Source organism: Myiozetetes cayanensis, unplaced genomic scaffold (genome assembly GCF_022539395.1).
Source record: "Myiozetetes cayanensis isolate MyiCay16 unplaced genomic scaffold, myiCay2020 scf2-11, whole genome shotgun sequence".
Taxonomy (NCBI): Eukaryota; Metazoa; Chordata; class Aves; order Passeriformes; family Tyrannidae; genus Myiozetetes; species Myiozetetes cayanensis.
Genome location: NW_026087411.1, coordinates 63,244,359 through 63,258,716, shown reverse-complemented (window position 1 = coordinate 63,258,716; position 14,358 = coordinate 63,244,359). Strand labels below are relative to the sequence as shown.

The 14,358-nt window shown below is 35.2% G+C and overlaps 1 protein-coding gene across 1 annotated transcript in view; it reads right to left on the bottom strand.

The window, feature by feature from the left end:
* Nucleotides 1-14,358, bottom strand: part of TRDN (triadin) — a gene marked incomplete at its 5' end in the record, with an annotated part of 185,947 nt that overhangs the window by 31,184 nt on the left and 140,405 nt on the right. The window contains one exon of the mRNA XM_050315704.1: nt 11,466-11,495. Within this exon, the coding sequence (XP_050171661.1) occupies nt 11,466-11,495 (30 nt within the window). The remainder of the gene's footprint in view (nt 1-11,465; nt 11,496-14,358) is intronic.

Genomic DNA, 14,358 nt, shown 5'->3' with positions numbered 1-14,358 from the left:
GTCTAAACATGAATCCCTGATTTTAGTGATACTCCAAGAAGCAGAAAGATATATTTGAACATGTTAATTAACTTAAATAGGGCACTTGTAAACAAAAGGATTTCAGTGCTGCAACTCCTAAACTTTCATTTCATTTTCCATGTTTTTTCCAGAAAAAAAAACCTAGATGAGATAAAACTGAAAACCAAGTTAATACTTTCCATGGATGCTAAGAAAACATTTCTCAGGTGAAGGGGGAGCTTAGGGAGCTATACCCAGTGCCATTATTGGTTCTAAAGAAGAAAGCTAAATGTCAAGACCAAGCCCCCCAGCTGAATTTTTCTTCTTGACTGTTGCAAGGCAGCTGTTGTTTTTAAGAGAAAAAAGGCTCTACCACCTGCATGCCCACTGCATGTGAAAGAGCATAATCCCACAGACAGATGCAGCAGTGCAGGGGATGAGCTGCCTTTGCAGCCCCAGCAACACAAGCAAAAAATCTGCTGCTGTGAGCTCCCAGACTTTGATTCACTGAGCTCCTGAACTCCCTAATTCCCACTCCTGATAAAAAGTAACTGCTGTGCAAGTGGGTTTGTGTTTTGCTTGTTTTCTCCACAGTATAAAATTGCTCCCATGTTATATCCAGTCTCTATTTAATCCAAGTTGTTGTTATGCATTTAAGAAGACAGCACCTGAAGATGATGTGCAGAGCAAAGTTAAGGAAAAAAACAAACAACAGAGCATTTTTGGGGCGTAATAGAGACCAAAGATACAAATTAAGCATATATGTCTGCTCCTAATGGGAGAATCAGAAATAATAAACAACAGAAAAACAAGTGTCCTATGACAAAGCCACATTTGTTGTCTTTATGTAGGTAAACATCATAAGCTGAGGCAAATTCTGCTGCAATTGAGTTTCCATGAAATATGTCTGAAAATAATAGAGAAAATTAATTTTTTATTGTGTCTAAAGACATATGCTCACCTAACCATGAATTTCAATTTGCAAAAGGAAATTTATGGCAAATATTTAAATAAAATCTGAACTTCAGGGGATGATATAATGGCTTACATAACTATTACAGAATATTGTATCACATGACACTTTCAGTGACCAACAAATATGATCAGACCTAGGCGGCATTTGAACAGTATTGTTTTAAAGACTCTTTACTGACACTGCTTAATGAATTTTACAAACAAGCTTTTGTAATAGCATCCTTATCTCAGATCTGCCTAAAAATCAAAACAAAGCCATTAATCCTTAACTTTCTAGTGAAGCCAGTGCAGTTATTTCCCTTTTATGCTGGTGAATATGAGTCACAGAGAATGTTTAAAAGAATAGAAACTCAGCTAAGGTCTAATCCCTCGAGTTTGTGAATGTGTCTCTGTTGTTCTTGTCCATATTTTCTGTAGAGGCATTAATAACACAAACTTGTATAGTGTTAGTATCAAGACAGAGATAGAACACTGAGATTGCTGCTATCTGCACTTTGCCTGAAAGTCCAAACTTCTTATTTCTGGCATAACATTCGGAGATATTTCTAGCAGATATTTTGATGAAGTAATGAAGGTCTTCTAAAGTTAAAAGTTTCTAGAGGATGTGTTGATGTTCTGCTGCTCTGGAAATCTCACTTCATGTAGTTTCTTGCAGTGAAAGTGCAAGCCAGCATTTGATGGTTTGGCCATCAGTAGAGGGAGCCTGTTGGGCTAAATGACCTCTTGGTCTCACTTCAGTTGTTCTGATGTCATTAAATAACAGGACTACCTGTTGGGTAACTAAGTGTTTATTGTTCACAATGTTAGAAAATTCAGCGCTAAGTAAGTATTTTGTCTTCATTTGTTTAACACTTAAACTATATTAGACGAGAAACAGGGTCAGATTTGGATCTAAAGAGAACAGTTGGATTATTGATGAAATACTTGAAGCTACATAAGATCTGAACTGGATCAGCGGAATTATCTGATTCTCCTCTCAGCAATATGTTTTTGAAATTTCTTTTCTACCATTCTAAATTAAACTTGGAAATCATGCTTCGTAGATATCTTGCTGTTTTTCCCATTCACTTAAAATTTTCTTTGACTCTTGTCTGCTATTCTGAAGGCCACAGGGGTATTAATTATATATGGCATATTTTTGTAAATTAGCTTCTGATATGGGTTCAGAAAAGAAATCCTGTGCTTTATTGAACCATAAATTGGTAAGACTAAAAGCAAAATGTGCTTTTTGACTATAACATGTCTGTTTTCCATCTGGGTAACAGTCATTTGCCAGTGAGACAGCAAATACATTTGTGAGTGTACAGACTCTGAAAGAAAAGATATGTCACAAAGGAAATGAAAGCAATGCCAGAACTATTTGTTTTAGTGAAGAATGACAGAATAACAATGCATGCTGTATCTGAGAAAAATAATTTCTAATTGAATAGTTACATGTGTATTATAAATAAGGAACTTACTTTCCATTAGACAAATCAAGAGCTTGGTTTATTTCTCATTAAAGAGAAAGCAGCCTTTAACAGGTTTTGGACCGGTCATTAGATGAACCCGCAGCACACCCATAAAGTTAATCTTTAACAACATTACAGGCCAAAAGAGAGATCAAAATCAACAGGAATCTTTTAACAGAGTTCTCATGATTTGAGAAGTATACCTTGCAATTTATACATCATGATGAAGGATAAATCTTTGATTTTCCTATTTGAGGGAAACATTTCCTATTTCAGGGAAAATGAACTCCAGATAAACCAAAAATTTGGCCTCTAGACAAGTTAATGGACATTCCTCCTTCAAAATTTAAGTTTCAAGAACTTAAGAGGCCACATCACTCTGCCTAATCACCAATAGGGTTTTAATTTAAGGTTGAACAAAACAGTTTTGTTCTAGTAACTGCAAGGCTTTTAAGACTGTGAAGGAATTGTATTAAAAAGAAGTCAAAGAGAATAAAATATATTTCTTACATTGAGCTAGTTCAAAATGACTCAGAGGATAATAAGTTCAGAAGAAAAGAAGAGATTATTAGCATTTATCACTCTGTTAAGGAGCAGTTCCTTGTCTTTTCGAAATTATTGTCTGTACTCTTTGTCATTCAAAGGAGAAGTCAGATGATCCCTCAATTTTCTAGATCAGCAGACCTGATCTCTCATATCTGCCTGTGTCCTACTCAAGTCCTGCTGGCTATCTGAGCAGCTGGCAGACCGATTTTGTAGAAAAAACAGTCTAATGAGCATATGCCTAAAAAAATGACTCATAAAGCAGATTAGCTGCAGCAAGATTCCTAAAAAGAGAATGGCTTGTTTTCAGCCTGACCTCTGTTCTACATTAAAAAATTACCTTGATTTTGTATGGCCAGTAGTTACCCTATGGCTGAGTCAAAGTAAAGAAAGCAGGAAGTTTGTGGTGGTAGCATAAATAAAGAAAGCTGATAAATGATTAAATTACAGTCCATGCCTGCCGTGTAAGCCTTGTACTTACAGAATCCCTTAATTCCCTATATCATTCGTTTTAAATTTCTGGTTTACTTTAGACCTAGAATTTTCCAGAATATTTGTCTACACAATAAGAAAGTATTATCCCTCATTAACACGACCTGAATGAAATACTAAATGATTAAGGCTTTCTGGAAGGTTTGAAGAGAAGTAGAGAGCTTGAGCTTCCAGCTGTGTTCTCACTCTTATTCATGGTCAGGGAGTGCTCATTTGAGTCTGTGCAGCTCCACAGACTTCCTCAGACCAATGTTTCGGCAGTGGCTGAAGGATGATAATAGGGTAAATGATTAACACAAATCCTCCTAAAATTCCATGCTTTGCTCTTATCATCAATAGTTAATCACTGGTATTAGAGCCTGTAGGGTATTCACTTGCAACAGACTGATCATATTGCCTCTTTCCACCAAAAAAAATATGTCAGGCTGCTCTCACAGTTCTTTCTCAGAGTTATTTCCAGTACCAGAGCAGCCTGGCCCAAGATATCTATCTGCTTTCATACAGTTAGCATGTTTGTGTCCTTGCTGTTTGGTTTGCTTTATACCTTGGGGCTGCATAGTGAAAAATGAGCTGACACTTGGTTTTGGGGGATTTTGATGTTGTTGTCTGGAGCAACTTGTTTTTTAAGACTTATTTTTAACTGGCAGGTCAAGAGTACTTTATATAACTAGGAAAATAAAAAAGTAGTTCAGACAGAGGAGGGGAGAAACTTTAGCATGGTGGAAATATAGTAAAAGTAGCAAAGAAGTACAGACATTTCCAACATTTTTAAATGCTTTTTAATGAGAGGAATTGCTTCAACTTCAATCTGAGATGCATGCCTTCAGGGATCATCAGTAATGATCCCAATCTTTGTCTGTTTCCCAGTTTGTCACTTAAACAATAGAAATGCACTGGGAAATGTAAGTCTTGTTGAAACAGCAATCTTGCATGGTAGCACTGAAAGCTTATGTATTTAAAGTACTATAAGTCTTAAAATCCCAGCAAGAAAAATCTTCTATCGACGGAGCTGGAAAGAATAAAATTTCAGTCAAATGAAGATGAGGTGCATCTGCTGCATTAATGCATTTCATCTTTAGGCACGTGTGGTGAAAGACCTGAAGAGCTTCCTCTCAATATCATCCTCAGCTTCTGACGTTTTCATGTGTTCTTCCCTGAAATTGTGGGATGGGAACATACAGATGAGGAAGAGTATGTTTAATAAGCTTTCACTTTTAGAGATATCAGTTTTCCATTTGCATATAACTGAGGCAAAATATAGGCAAGCTTGGGCCATGCTTTATTGCAACAGAAATAATATATTGACTCACAAAGGGTAACTGAGTGAAATCAGACAGACTGTGGTGTGTCCAAATTCTATGCAAATACTTTGAATATGAATTTCTTTGTTGGGCTCCTTCTTATCTATGTCCGGATTTGTAAAAGCATAATAATGTCTGGAAATATATTTACATACGTTATTGAGTAAATGTGAAATAATTGTCAATTAGACAAGAATAAGATGACTATGAAAATCTAGAAAAAATATTTTGGAGCAAAGATTAGTTGATATTAAGAATGGTGAACAATAAAAACCAGTTATCTTTTGCAAAGATGGACTTTTCCTAGTGTGCTACCCAAATTAACATGGTGATTAAAGCAGAGGGCTGACTGACTTCTACAAGTATAACATCCTCAGCCATCTTTGTTCCTCATGAAATGCTGCTCTTCACTGTTTTTTCTTTAATTACAACTCTGTAAGAGCACATTCTGAAAAAGATATCTGCATATATAAACAAAGAAATTTAGGTTAGCACTAGAAGAACCATTCCATTCTGGAATTGCATCTGAGTAGAATACCTCTGAGTGTTCATTGTCAGACACCTTTGTGCAGAACAATAAAGTAATACTTGATCATATGGGGAAATGTTTAGCCAATTAACCATGTGTTATATGGTTATCCAGGTGTTTAAGCATATTATGCTGATTGACAGGTGTGAGTGTTGCTGACATGATGCCAATATACATGTATTATACCTAACATAACACAGGCAAACAATTACTCAGAGCACTCTTTCTTCAGAAATCTCAGCTGTTCCATAATCATTAAATAAATAGTTTAACTAGCTCCAGTTCTTGATAGTAGGGGCTGAATAAATTACCGTTGTACTTTAAGGTATGTAAGAATGATTAACACAAGTTGTAATCATAACTGCAATTGAAATACTATGCCAGATCTATCAATACGAATTGTTTCACAGGTTTGTTGTTACATAAGACATAAAACCAGTGAGTGCAATCTCAATTTTACCTTGAATCAATAACAAAGTTGTAGTTAATGTTAAGGCTTAGGTTAAATTCTGTTGAGAATAAAATTGTGGTCATCTTTTAAAAAAATGGATGCAAGTTAGCATCATTAGTTTTACATGCCTTAACTATAAGTACACTGAAAACAAGGTGCTGGGTAGATAAACACGGAGCTTGAAACTTAATGTTAAAATTTCTAGGTTAAATATTTGCATTAATCCCTCCATATAAGTAAATGAAAATGCATATTCAATCAGCTATTAAGATCTACAAATTTCTTGCTCCTTCTCACTTTTCTTTCAATGTCATATTCTTAAAAGAGAGGGAAAGTTGTTAAAATAATTAACAACAAACTATCCTGATGTTCATTGACGTTTGTTTTCTTTTCTTGTTACTAAACTTAAACTATGTTCCCTGTTATAGTCAAGTGAGAAACTTAAGTATCTCCAGGGGGCAAGTAATTGCATTCTGACAGATATACAAATCAGATGAAACACTCTCTGCAGATGCTAATGTCTCTCCATTAGTTCTAAACTGAGACTACTGTGAATAGCTTCAACCTAGATGACTAACTTTTGACATCTATGTTTGCATGAGTTAATATTTCTTAATGATTAAATTAGTCTGAGCATCTAAGAATGTTCTTAAAATTTATGAATTTGGGAAAAGTCTTGATTTTACAACACTCATGCCTCTGTCTGCTTCTACTTATATTGAGCAGGCAATCTGGAGGGTCTTTACTGGCCATCTTATCCTAACTGAAATATCTGCAACATGGAAAGTACATGAATCTAGTTCCTCAAGATCTGTTCATCACTTAACAGATGTTGTACAGATCATTAGGTCTCACATAACCCTTGTAAAATGGACATAAATTATTTAAACCCTCAAGATAGTTGAGACAAGGTAAACAGAGGTCAAGTGAATTTCAGCTAACTGATGTAGACTTTTCAGATTCCTTTCAATATTTCATATAAATTCTCTGGTCATCAATATTCCTTGAAAATGCTGGGCGTTTGTTACTTCAGCCTGGAAAGTCAAAGTTCACTGATGTATAGATAGTCATCTATTAAATTTAAAATATTTTCAGTCAGGAGTAAATTTACATTGTCTGTAGTTTAGGATTCCTATGAAGTGTTCTTCAGTAAAACCATTATTTGGTAAATAAAATCATTATTCAGTAAAAACGTTATTTAGTTCTTGATCTGATGCACGCAGGTAATGTTAACTACCATCTGGAAGATCCTTTGGGCTCCATCTTGTGGCTAATTTATTGATTGTTGCCTCATAAGAGAGATGCCTATCCTCAGCTAGTCAAAATAGCACTACTAGTTTAAACAGGATAATAGCATGTGGCTGTTTTTATTATTTTCTCATATGTAATACAGAATTTTTGACACTATTTTAAGAAAATGGTTTTAAAAGTATTTACAGTGTTGTAGGTTTTTTGTTTATTTGATTGGTTTGGTTTGTTTTAGTTTTGTTTTCGTTTGTTTATAGTTTTTTTCTCCCTCTGATTAGGACTACAAATTCTATTAGGCGGCTGTGTAATACACTTAGAGGTTATGGAATTAGGTAATCCCCTTTCTTGTCCTTTGATGCATATTAAAAACTGCATAATGAAGCTGTGATTCATGTTGCACCAGTGGCATCTGCAGCTGAGCCAAAATCTTATGCTACCATTTGCTTCATGAATGAGATTATTGACTTCCAGTTTTTCTGGTCAGCTCCAAAGCTAAGTAGTTCTGAAATGCACTATAGCCCTTTTTTACTTCAGTTCAGAAAACATCTTGATTTTTGTATATATTGACAAGGGATGCTGCTGTGCTTGGCCAGTTTATATCGCACTCTGTATGCAGATCAGCAGTTTCCAAGCCATGGATATGATACATTTATCAGGAATACTTGAAAGAAGTTGTACTTTATTGGATTGAAAAAAATATATAGCTTGGAGCTTGAATGTACATATCTTGACCATTTTCTCCTTTTCTTTGATATCAGCTGCACTCAGATTATATGTACTTTTTTTACACCCGTTTGTGTTTATTGCAAAAAGGTCTCTAAATGGGATCCTGTACACTCTCCTGTCAATTTATTTTGATGAAACTTGATGAAACTTGCCACATGAATGTGTTTTTGTTTTGTTTTGGTTTGGTTTTGGTTTTTGTTTGTTTGTTTTTGTGGGGTTTTGTTTCTTTTGTTTCTTTTGTTTGTTTGTTTTTTGTTTCTGAAAACTATTAAACCAACTTCCTGGCAACTCAGGTTCATGATTCACTTTAAACAGTGAGAGTGTTCTTACATGTACTCATGTGAAAAAGCAACTCATAGAGATTATACAATGATTGAATCTGGTTTGGCTTCACTAGAACCACAGATATAAGGAGTATTCAAGACAAGAATTCCTGACCTGGAAAGAGAAATTACTAAGCTTGTGAAGGTTGCTTGCTTGACATTCCCAACTCAGTCCATGTCCTCTTTAGTCAGAAATACATAGGGTATGCAAACTACAAACTGAAATGAGAAATTCCATTTTATACAGAATTAGGAAAACTTGAAATTTTCTCTAATCTAACTCCATTCCAAACAAAGGATTTTTGGAACTCTCTGTAATTATGAAAAATTTTTGAAATATAAAAATACTATGTTGATTTATATAAACAAAAATAATTATTAATATTTCTTTCTTTAAAAAAAGGCAATTAAACCTGAAAAAATGCTGAAATACTACTGAGTGTTACAGCTCTGTCTATTGTTTTCTGGAGATGCTCTGAAGATCATGGGATTTATGTTATTTCACCAATACTTTGGTCTATTTTAATTCAATCAAATCCTCACTTACAGTGCTTTGAATTATGAGCAAGAGTTAAAAATTCTTGTGTACTAGCAGCCAGATTTGCTCTTGGGAAATTTAGGAAGTACTTTCTTCATACGAAGGTTTGTTACCTCTTGCCCTTTTGGATCTGACAACACTTACACATTTCTCTGACAGCTCCTCTATCCCACACACGTTGAAAGAAGGCATAACATGATGCTGTAAGCTAAAGTTGACTATTTTCTAGGACTTTGGTCACAAAGTCTGAGAGACCTAACCTTTCAAATAGAAATAGTGAATGCCTAAATTTCATGCATAAATTGTGCCTTAAGGTTCCTATTAATACCACTTGTATTTGGAGAAATCAGTGAAATACGTAAGCTTTCTCCATCCAAATGTTGTTCTTTTCTGTCTCTTTCAAACTCCTTCACTCTGGATTGCTCATTATTCTTTTTTTTCTAGATGAGGGATGTGTATTTGAATAAGACAGAATAATTGGAGAAAGCTCCATGTAGAGTAGAGTATCTATGTGCTGCGTGATTCACATGAAAAATGGTAAAGTGCTATTTGAACTGTGCATGCTACTACCACAATATATTTTGGATAACAAGCCAGTCAATTTAGAGACACTGCCTGGCTACTTCTATCATTTTTGCAGATGTGCAAGAAATACTGTCTCCTTAAGCAAAACCAGTGAACACTAGCCTTTTTTATTGCCAGTCAGAGGAATAAACATGGAGCCTGGAGCAATTTCTTGTGATAACAGAATAAGCAGAAATAAATAAAACCTGATCATATTAGGAGTTAGCCAGTAACATGCAATATTTTCCATGTTGGACCTGCAGAGAGGAGGAAGCTAGATGAGAAGGCTAAAACATGACATGATTGTTCTTTGGAAGAGACCCTATTAATTCTCTCCAGTTATTCAGTTTAGGGAGTAACTAAGAGAATATCAGAGGAAGATATGAAGAGAGGGACGTCGCTGAACCAGTTTACCTTGGTAACCAGAAAATTTCATTGGACTAGCATTTTTTTCCCACTAGAATCACTACCTTCCTTGCTGACAATGTTGGTTATGATCTCAGAAAACCACAGGAAGGTGGTTTAGTCCAAAAATAAATAGTGATGATATCATAAAAATGACCAAAGCTGACTTTCAGGTCCCTCCTCCATGTTTCTGTGAAGTAAGTTGGTGGTAACCACCAGGTTGAGATACAACCTATCCTGAGCCAAGGGCTTGAATGTATCCTATATACATGTTGGTAGAATCCTTTCAACTAGGAAATCAAAGGAATTTTTTCTTTAAGCAGAAAATATATAAATCTGAAAATGAAATGGAAAAATTGATCTAACTTCAAAGAATGTTCATTAAAAATTCATTTTTCAATCAGTTTTTTTGGGAAAGATTATGGCTAAGGAGAAAAAAAAAAATCCTAACTGGTGAAAAATGACCCAAGAGCAAGCAGTAGGTATTTAAAACAAATTCTCTTGATGTTTTTCTGTAAATGAATGGGCCTATAATCTGTAGCAAGGGTGGCAGAAGCAGCACCCTTAACAACTACATCACTCTTTTTTTTCCATTAAGGATATAACAGTCCATGTTTTTGAACACAGCATGCATTTTGAGATCTGAAAACCAATGGTGTTAAGTGTAGCTGCCAATTTTCTGATTCTCCCTGCTTCATGTGCTACCTTTCATGCCTCAGTTGTTGCAAATTAATCTTTGGACAAAATATCCAGCTTGATACCTATTAGGCATGGTCATTTTTGATAACCCAAATAAATTTTATTATTCTGTTAAAGACATGAGGTGAAATTTCAGCTTCAGTGGATGAATGGGACTTTTGCCACTAACATCAACACAGCCAAGATTTCACTCATGAGCTGATTAAACATTTGAGACTATATTTTTTTTTCCAGTTCAGTTAACAGCTGTGTATAGGGATAACAGAAAAAATAATAAATTAGCAGGATTGAAAATGTCTTCATTTATAGACAGTAAAGGTTGGCTCCATTCTTCACTTATGTGAATCACAGAATTTCCAAATATTTTTGAAATAGTAAAAGATACCCATGCCCCACTGCACACCTCCCCAAAAAATCTCACATCAGTAAACTTCAGTAATAAAGAACAATTTTTTTTCTCTCTAAATCAAATCTAAATCTCAAATAATCCTATGAAATCTGTGGAAATGTTCTGGAAATGTTCCCATTGCCCAGTTTAGTGAGCAAGATATGATTTATAAACCACATAATCAAAAAAGTTGAATAGCCTAAAGAAAAATATCACCTTAGTGGTAATATTGAATTATTTTTACTGTTTGAATAAAATCAGAAAATTAACAAAAAGAAATTTAAACTCAACAAATCTTAAAGACAACACTATAAATAGATACTTAGAGTCTGATAAATACATTGTATTTATCTTTAAGCATAAAAAAGTAATGTTTTAGGCTCTGATGTAGGGCAAATTTTTCCACTAATCTGTTAAAATATCAAAGAACAGCTTCAGCAAAGGTTACACGCAAGCTTCATACATATCTGAAAAGAGGAAATTAAATGGGCCGAGAAAAGCAGCTTCTGCAAAGAACAAACAGCCAGGTCAGCATGCATGGTGCAGTGCAAGTTTTGTTCTCTTTGACAAATCCTAACATGATAACAAAGGCCTCTCATTTTCCTCCCAGTCAGAATGATGAAGTGTCTGATATCGGGCTGTGTTGGCTTGTTTTAACAAGGAGTTGCAATACTGGAAATGACAACTGTGTTATCACAGTAGGAGCGGATAAAGTCTGCTGATGGTGGCACATGAGGTGGTGTATGTCATCGCAACTGTATCACTGAACGAAGGAAACATTTCTCACAGCAGTCACAGCCTGAAAGTCAGTTAAGGGAAAATATTGATTTACCTTTCTTCTCCCCCTCCTTTTTCACTGCAACTGAAATAGAAACAAAAATACTGTGTTTTCACAATTGAAACTAATAACAGTTGATATCAGTAAAACAAATTCAAATGCCTATATATGAGCCTTTTGTGTACATATCTCAAATCATGTATACATTATGCAACACAGGAATAAATTTCTTTGCCAGATGAGGAAAACTGAAGTGTTTCCTCACAGACACCAAGCTCTGCTATTGATGAGGGCAAATTTCAGCTTTCTGTATTCTTTCATGTAGCTTCAATTATGGTCATCCTCCCTCTCAGACATCAGTACTGGGAGATAGTCACAGAGTGAATATTTCAAAATCAACAATGAAGGAAGTGGATAGGCTGAAATGGGAAGGCATGAAGGGTCAAGGGAAGTATGGAGAAAAGTTAGGAAGCATCATCAGTTCAACAGAAATATGTGCATTTTTACTATTACAACTTTTAGTCATAAAAAATGCATAAAATAAGTAGTAAAAGTACATTTGAAGTTGTATTCACATTCCTAAGACTCTGCCTAACATGGGGAATTACAACACCTGATCATCCAGCAATTCCACCTCCAAATTCCATAGTATGAGTTTTGTAGGAAGGAAGATGGTAAAGAGATGATGACAAAGACAATTTAGTGTTAACAAACACAATGTAATGTATAGTGGAGGGAAAATATTAAAGAATCATTTATCTCTAAACTAACTGTGTGAATTCATGAAAGGACCTAAGTAGTACTGCAGACAAGTCTGTGAAGAACTTACTTCCATATATAAATGTATTAGGAAAAATGCATACAACATTTTAAAGCTACTGAATAAATCAAAAATGTATCTTGCCTAGGGTGCTGTGTACAAAATCCTTGCATGATAATGTGGCACTGGAGTGGGCTACGAAAAAGCAACAAAATCAAAGAGAAATAGGAAAAATTCAAGATTCCCTTTGAGGTTAATTAGTATGATCATGATAAGATTGAAGATCACAAATCTAAATCAAGGGCTCTTTAGAAATAACACAGAGGAACTGTGTCATTTAAATTCAATGTATCACAGCCCCTTCTGATCCTGAATCTTTAACTAATTTTGTCAACTGAAAATTTCATTATATTACTATTTTTATCTTTTCCTGTTAATTAATGAATATTGAATGTTGAATACTGTAGGTCTTGGGCAGCAACTATTTAGTTTCTGCAGTAATTCCCAGGCCTATTTAAACCATTCCATAAATGCTGTGCTTATTGCTTTATCAGTATCTTGAAAACACTTATCATTAAGACATAGTTTCCTTCTCTAGATACCATGCAGACAGGATTTCTGTGATTTTCCAGATAACTGGTTTTGTTCTGAATTTAATTATGATTTCACCAAATTTCTGACTAATTTTTAAATTTCTGATTAGCTCTGGAGTAATTTAAGCGTATTTGCCCTGACACAGTAAATGATTTGTCTGAAGGTGATGGAAATTTTGCTAAGTTCTTACATTTATTTTGGTTATAATCATGTAAGTTATGGTAAAATAAGATCAAGTGAAGACTCATCCCATGTGTCAGGTACTCTGTAATAACTGTTCATATTCATGCTGTTGTGCTGAAGTGAAAACCACCTAATGCAGGCAGCTACAGCAAAGCATCTGGCATTCACTGAGTTGATGCTGTCCTTGCCCATCTCACCATAAATTGTCCATCTGTTCATAGCTTGAGAAGAATGTACTGTTTTAAAATATTTAAGAACCATATAAAGTGACATTTCTCTCTCAGGTCTTCTTAACAGATATTTTATCTCTCAGTCTTCTGGAGTTCAGAATTTCTCTTATCCATGTGAAAAAAATCATAGTCATGTTAAAAAAACACAGTTAAAAGAACTAGTACAGTGAGCAACAGAGAGGAGAATTCAGCCTTTAAGTTGGCAGGAGCATCTGTTATTTAATCTCATTCAGTAGCAGAAAAAACCTTTCTTGCCCTTTTCCTCCTCTGGTCCATGTTTTAATGAACAGGTTTGGAGAAATAACCTTTTATTCAATTATATTCATGCATTTTATCATTAATGGACAGGAATGATACGATTTAACTCCTCTGAATAATCTGACTCTCTTTTGCTTTCATTTGTAAGATATAGCTGCCAGACCTATTTAGAAAAAAAAAAATTCATTAGATAACCCCCAAAAACTTTACTGTGTTTTTCTTTTTATTACCAACAGTGTCTTAATGCGAATACACAAGAACATTGTCTAGAACGAAAGTGGGCAAACTCTAGTTTGGATTATCAGTATTCACACTCTATGGATTATTAGGCCTCTCTCCTGGTTCCAACCAGGACAGGGTTCATTTTTGCAGTACCCAGAAGGGAGCATGGCTAGGACCCATAGGTTATTCTATACCACCTCACATCATTTTACAGGGCTGGCAGAAAAGGTGGTGTCCTGGTCAGGTAGGTGGTGGAGGGTTAGGGTTATTGTTGGGGGTTTCCATGGGGAACACTTGCATGTGAATGTTTCAGTTTTTTTTTTCTCGTATACTCTGTCCTTAATATTGTTGCTGTTACTGTTCATTGTCTTAATTCACTGTTGTTTCCAGTAAATTGTTCTTATTTCAACCTGTGATCTTTACTTTTTGTGCTCCAATTGTCCTCTCCAGCTCACTGCAAGGAGGGGAGGGAGAGGGAGGAGTGAATGACACGTGGTTTGGAGTGTTCCAGTGGGAACTCTAAAGTGGGGAATACCATTCCTAAACCATTACAGCGCTCTGCAAATTCACTTGGTAGTGGTGATATCATTCCTGAGCAAGTTCTCTTTTTGTGTGTGAAGCCTGGTTCAGCCTCTTGACAGCTAATGAGAATGGGAAACACTGACTACTGGCAGAAACCCTCTCCCAACACTGTGAGTCC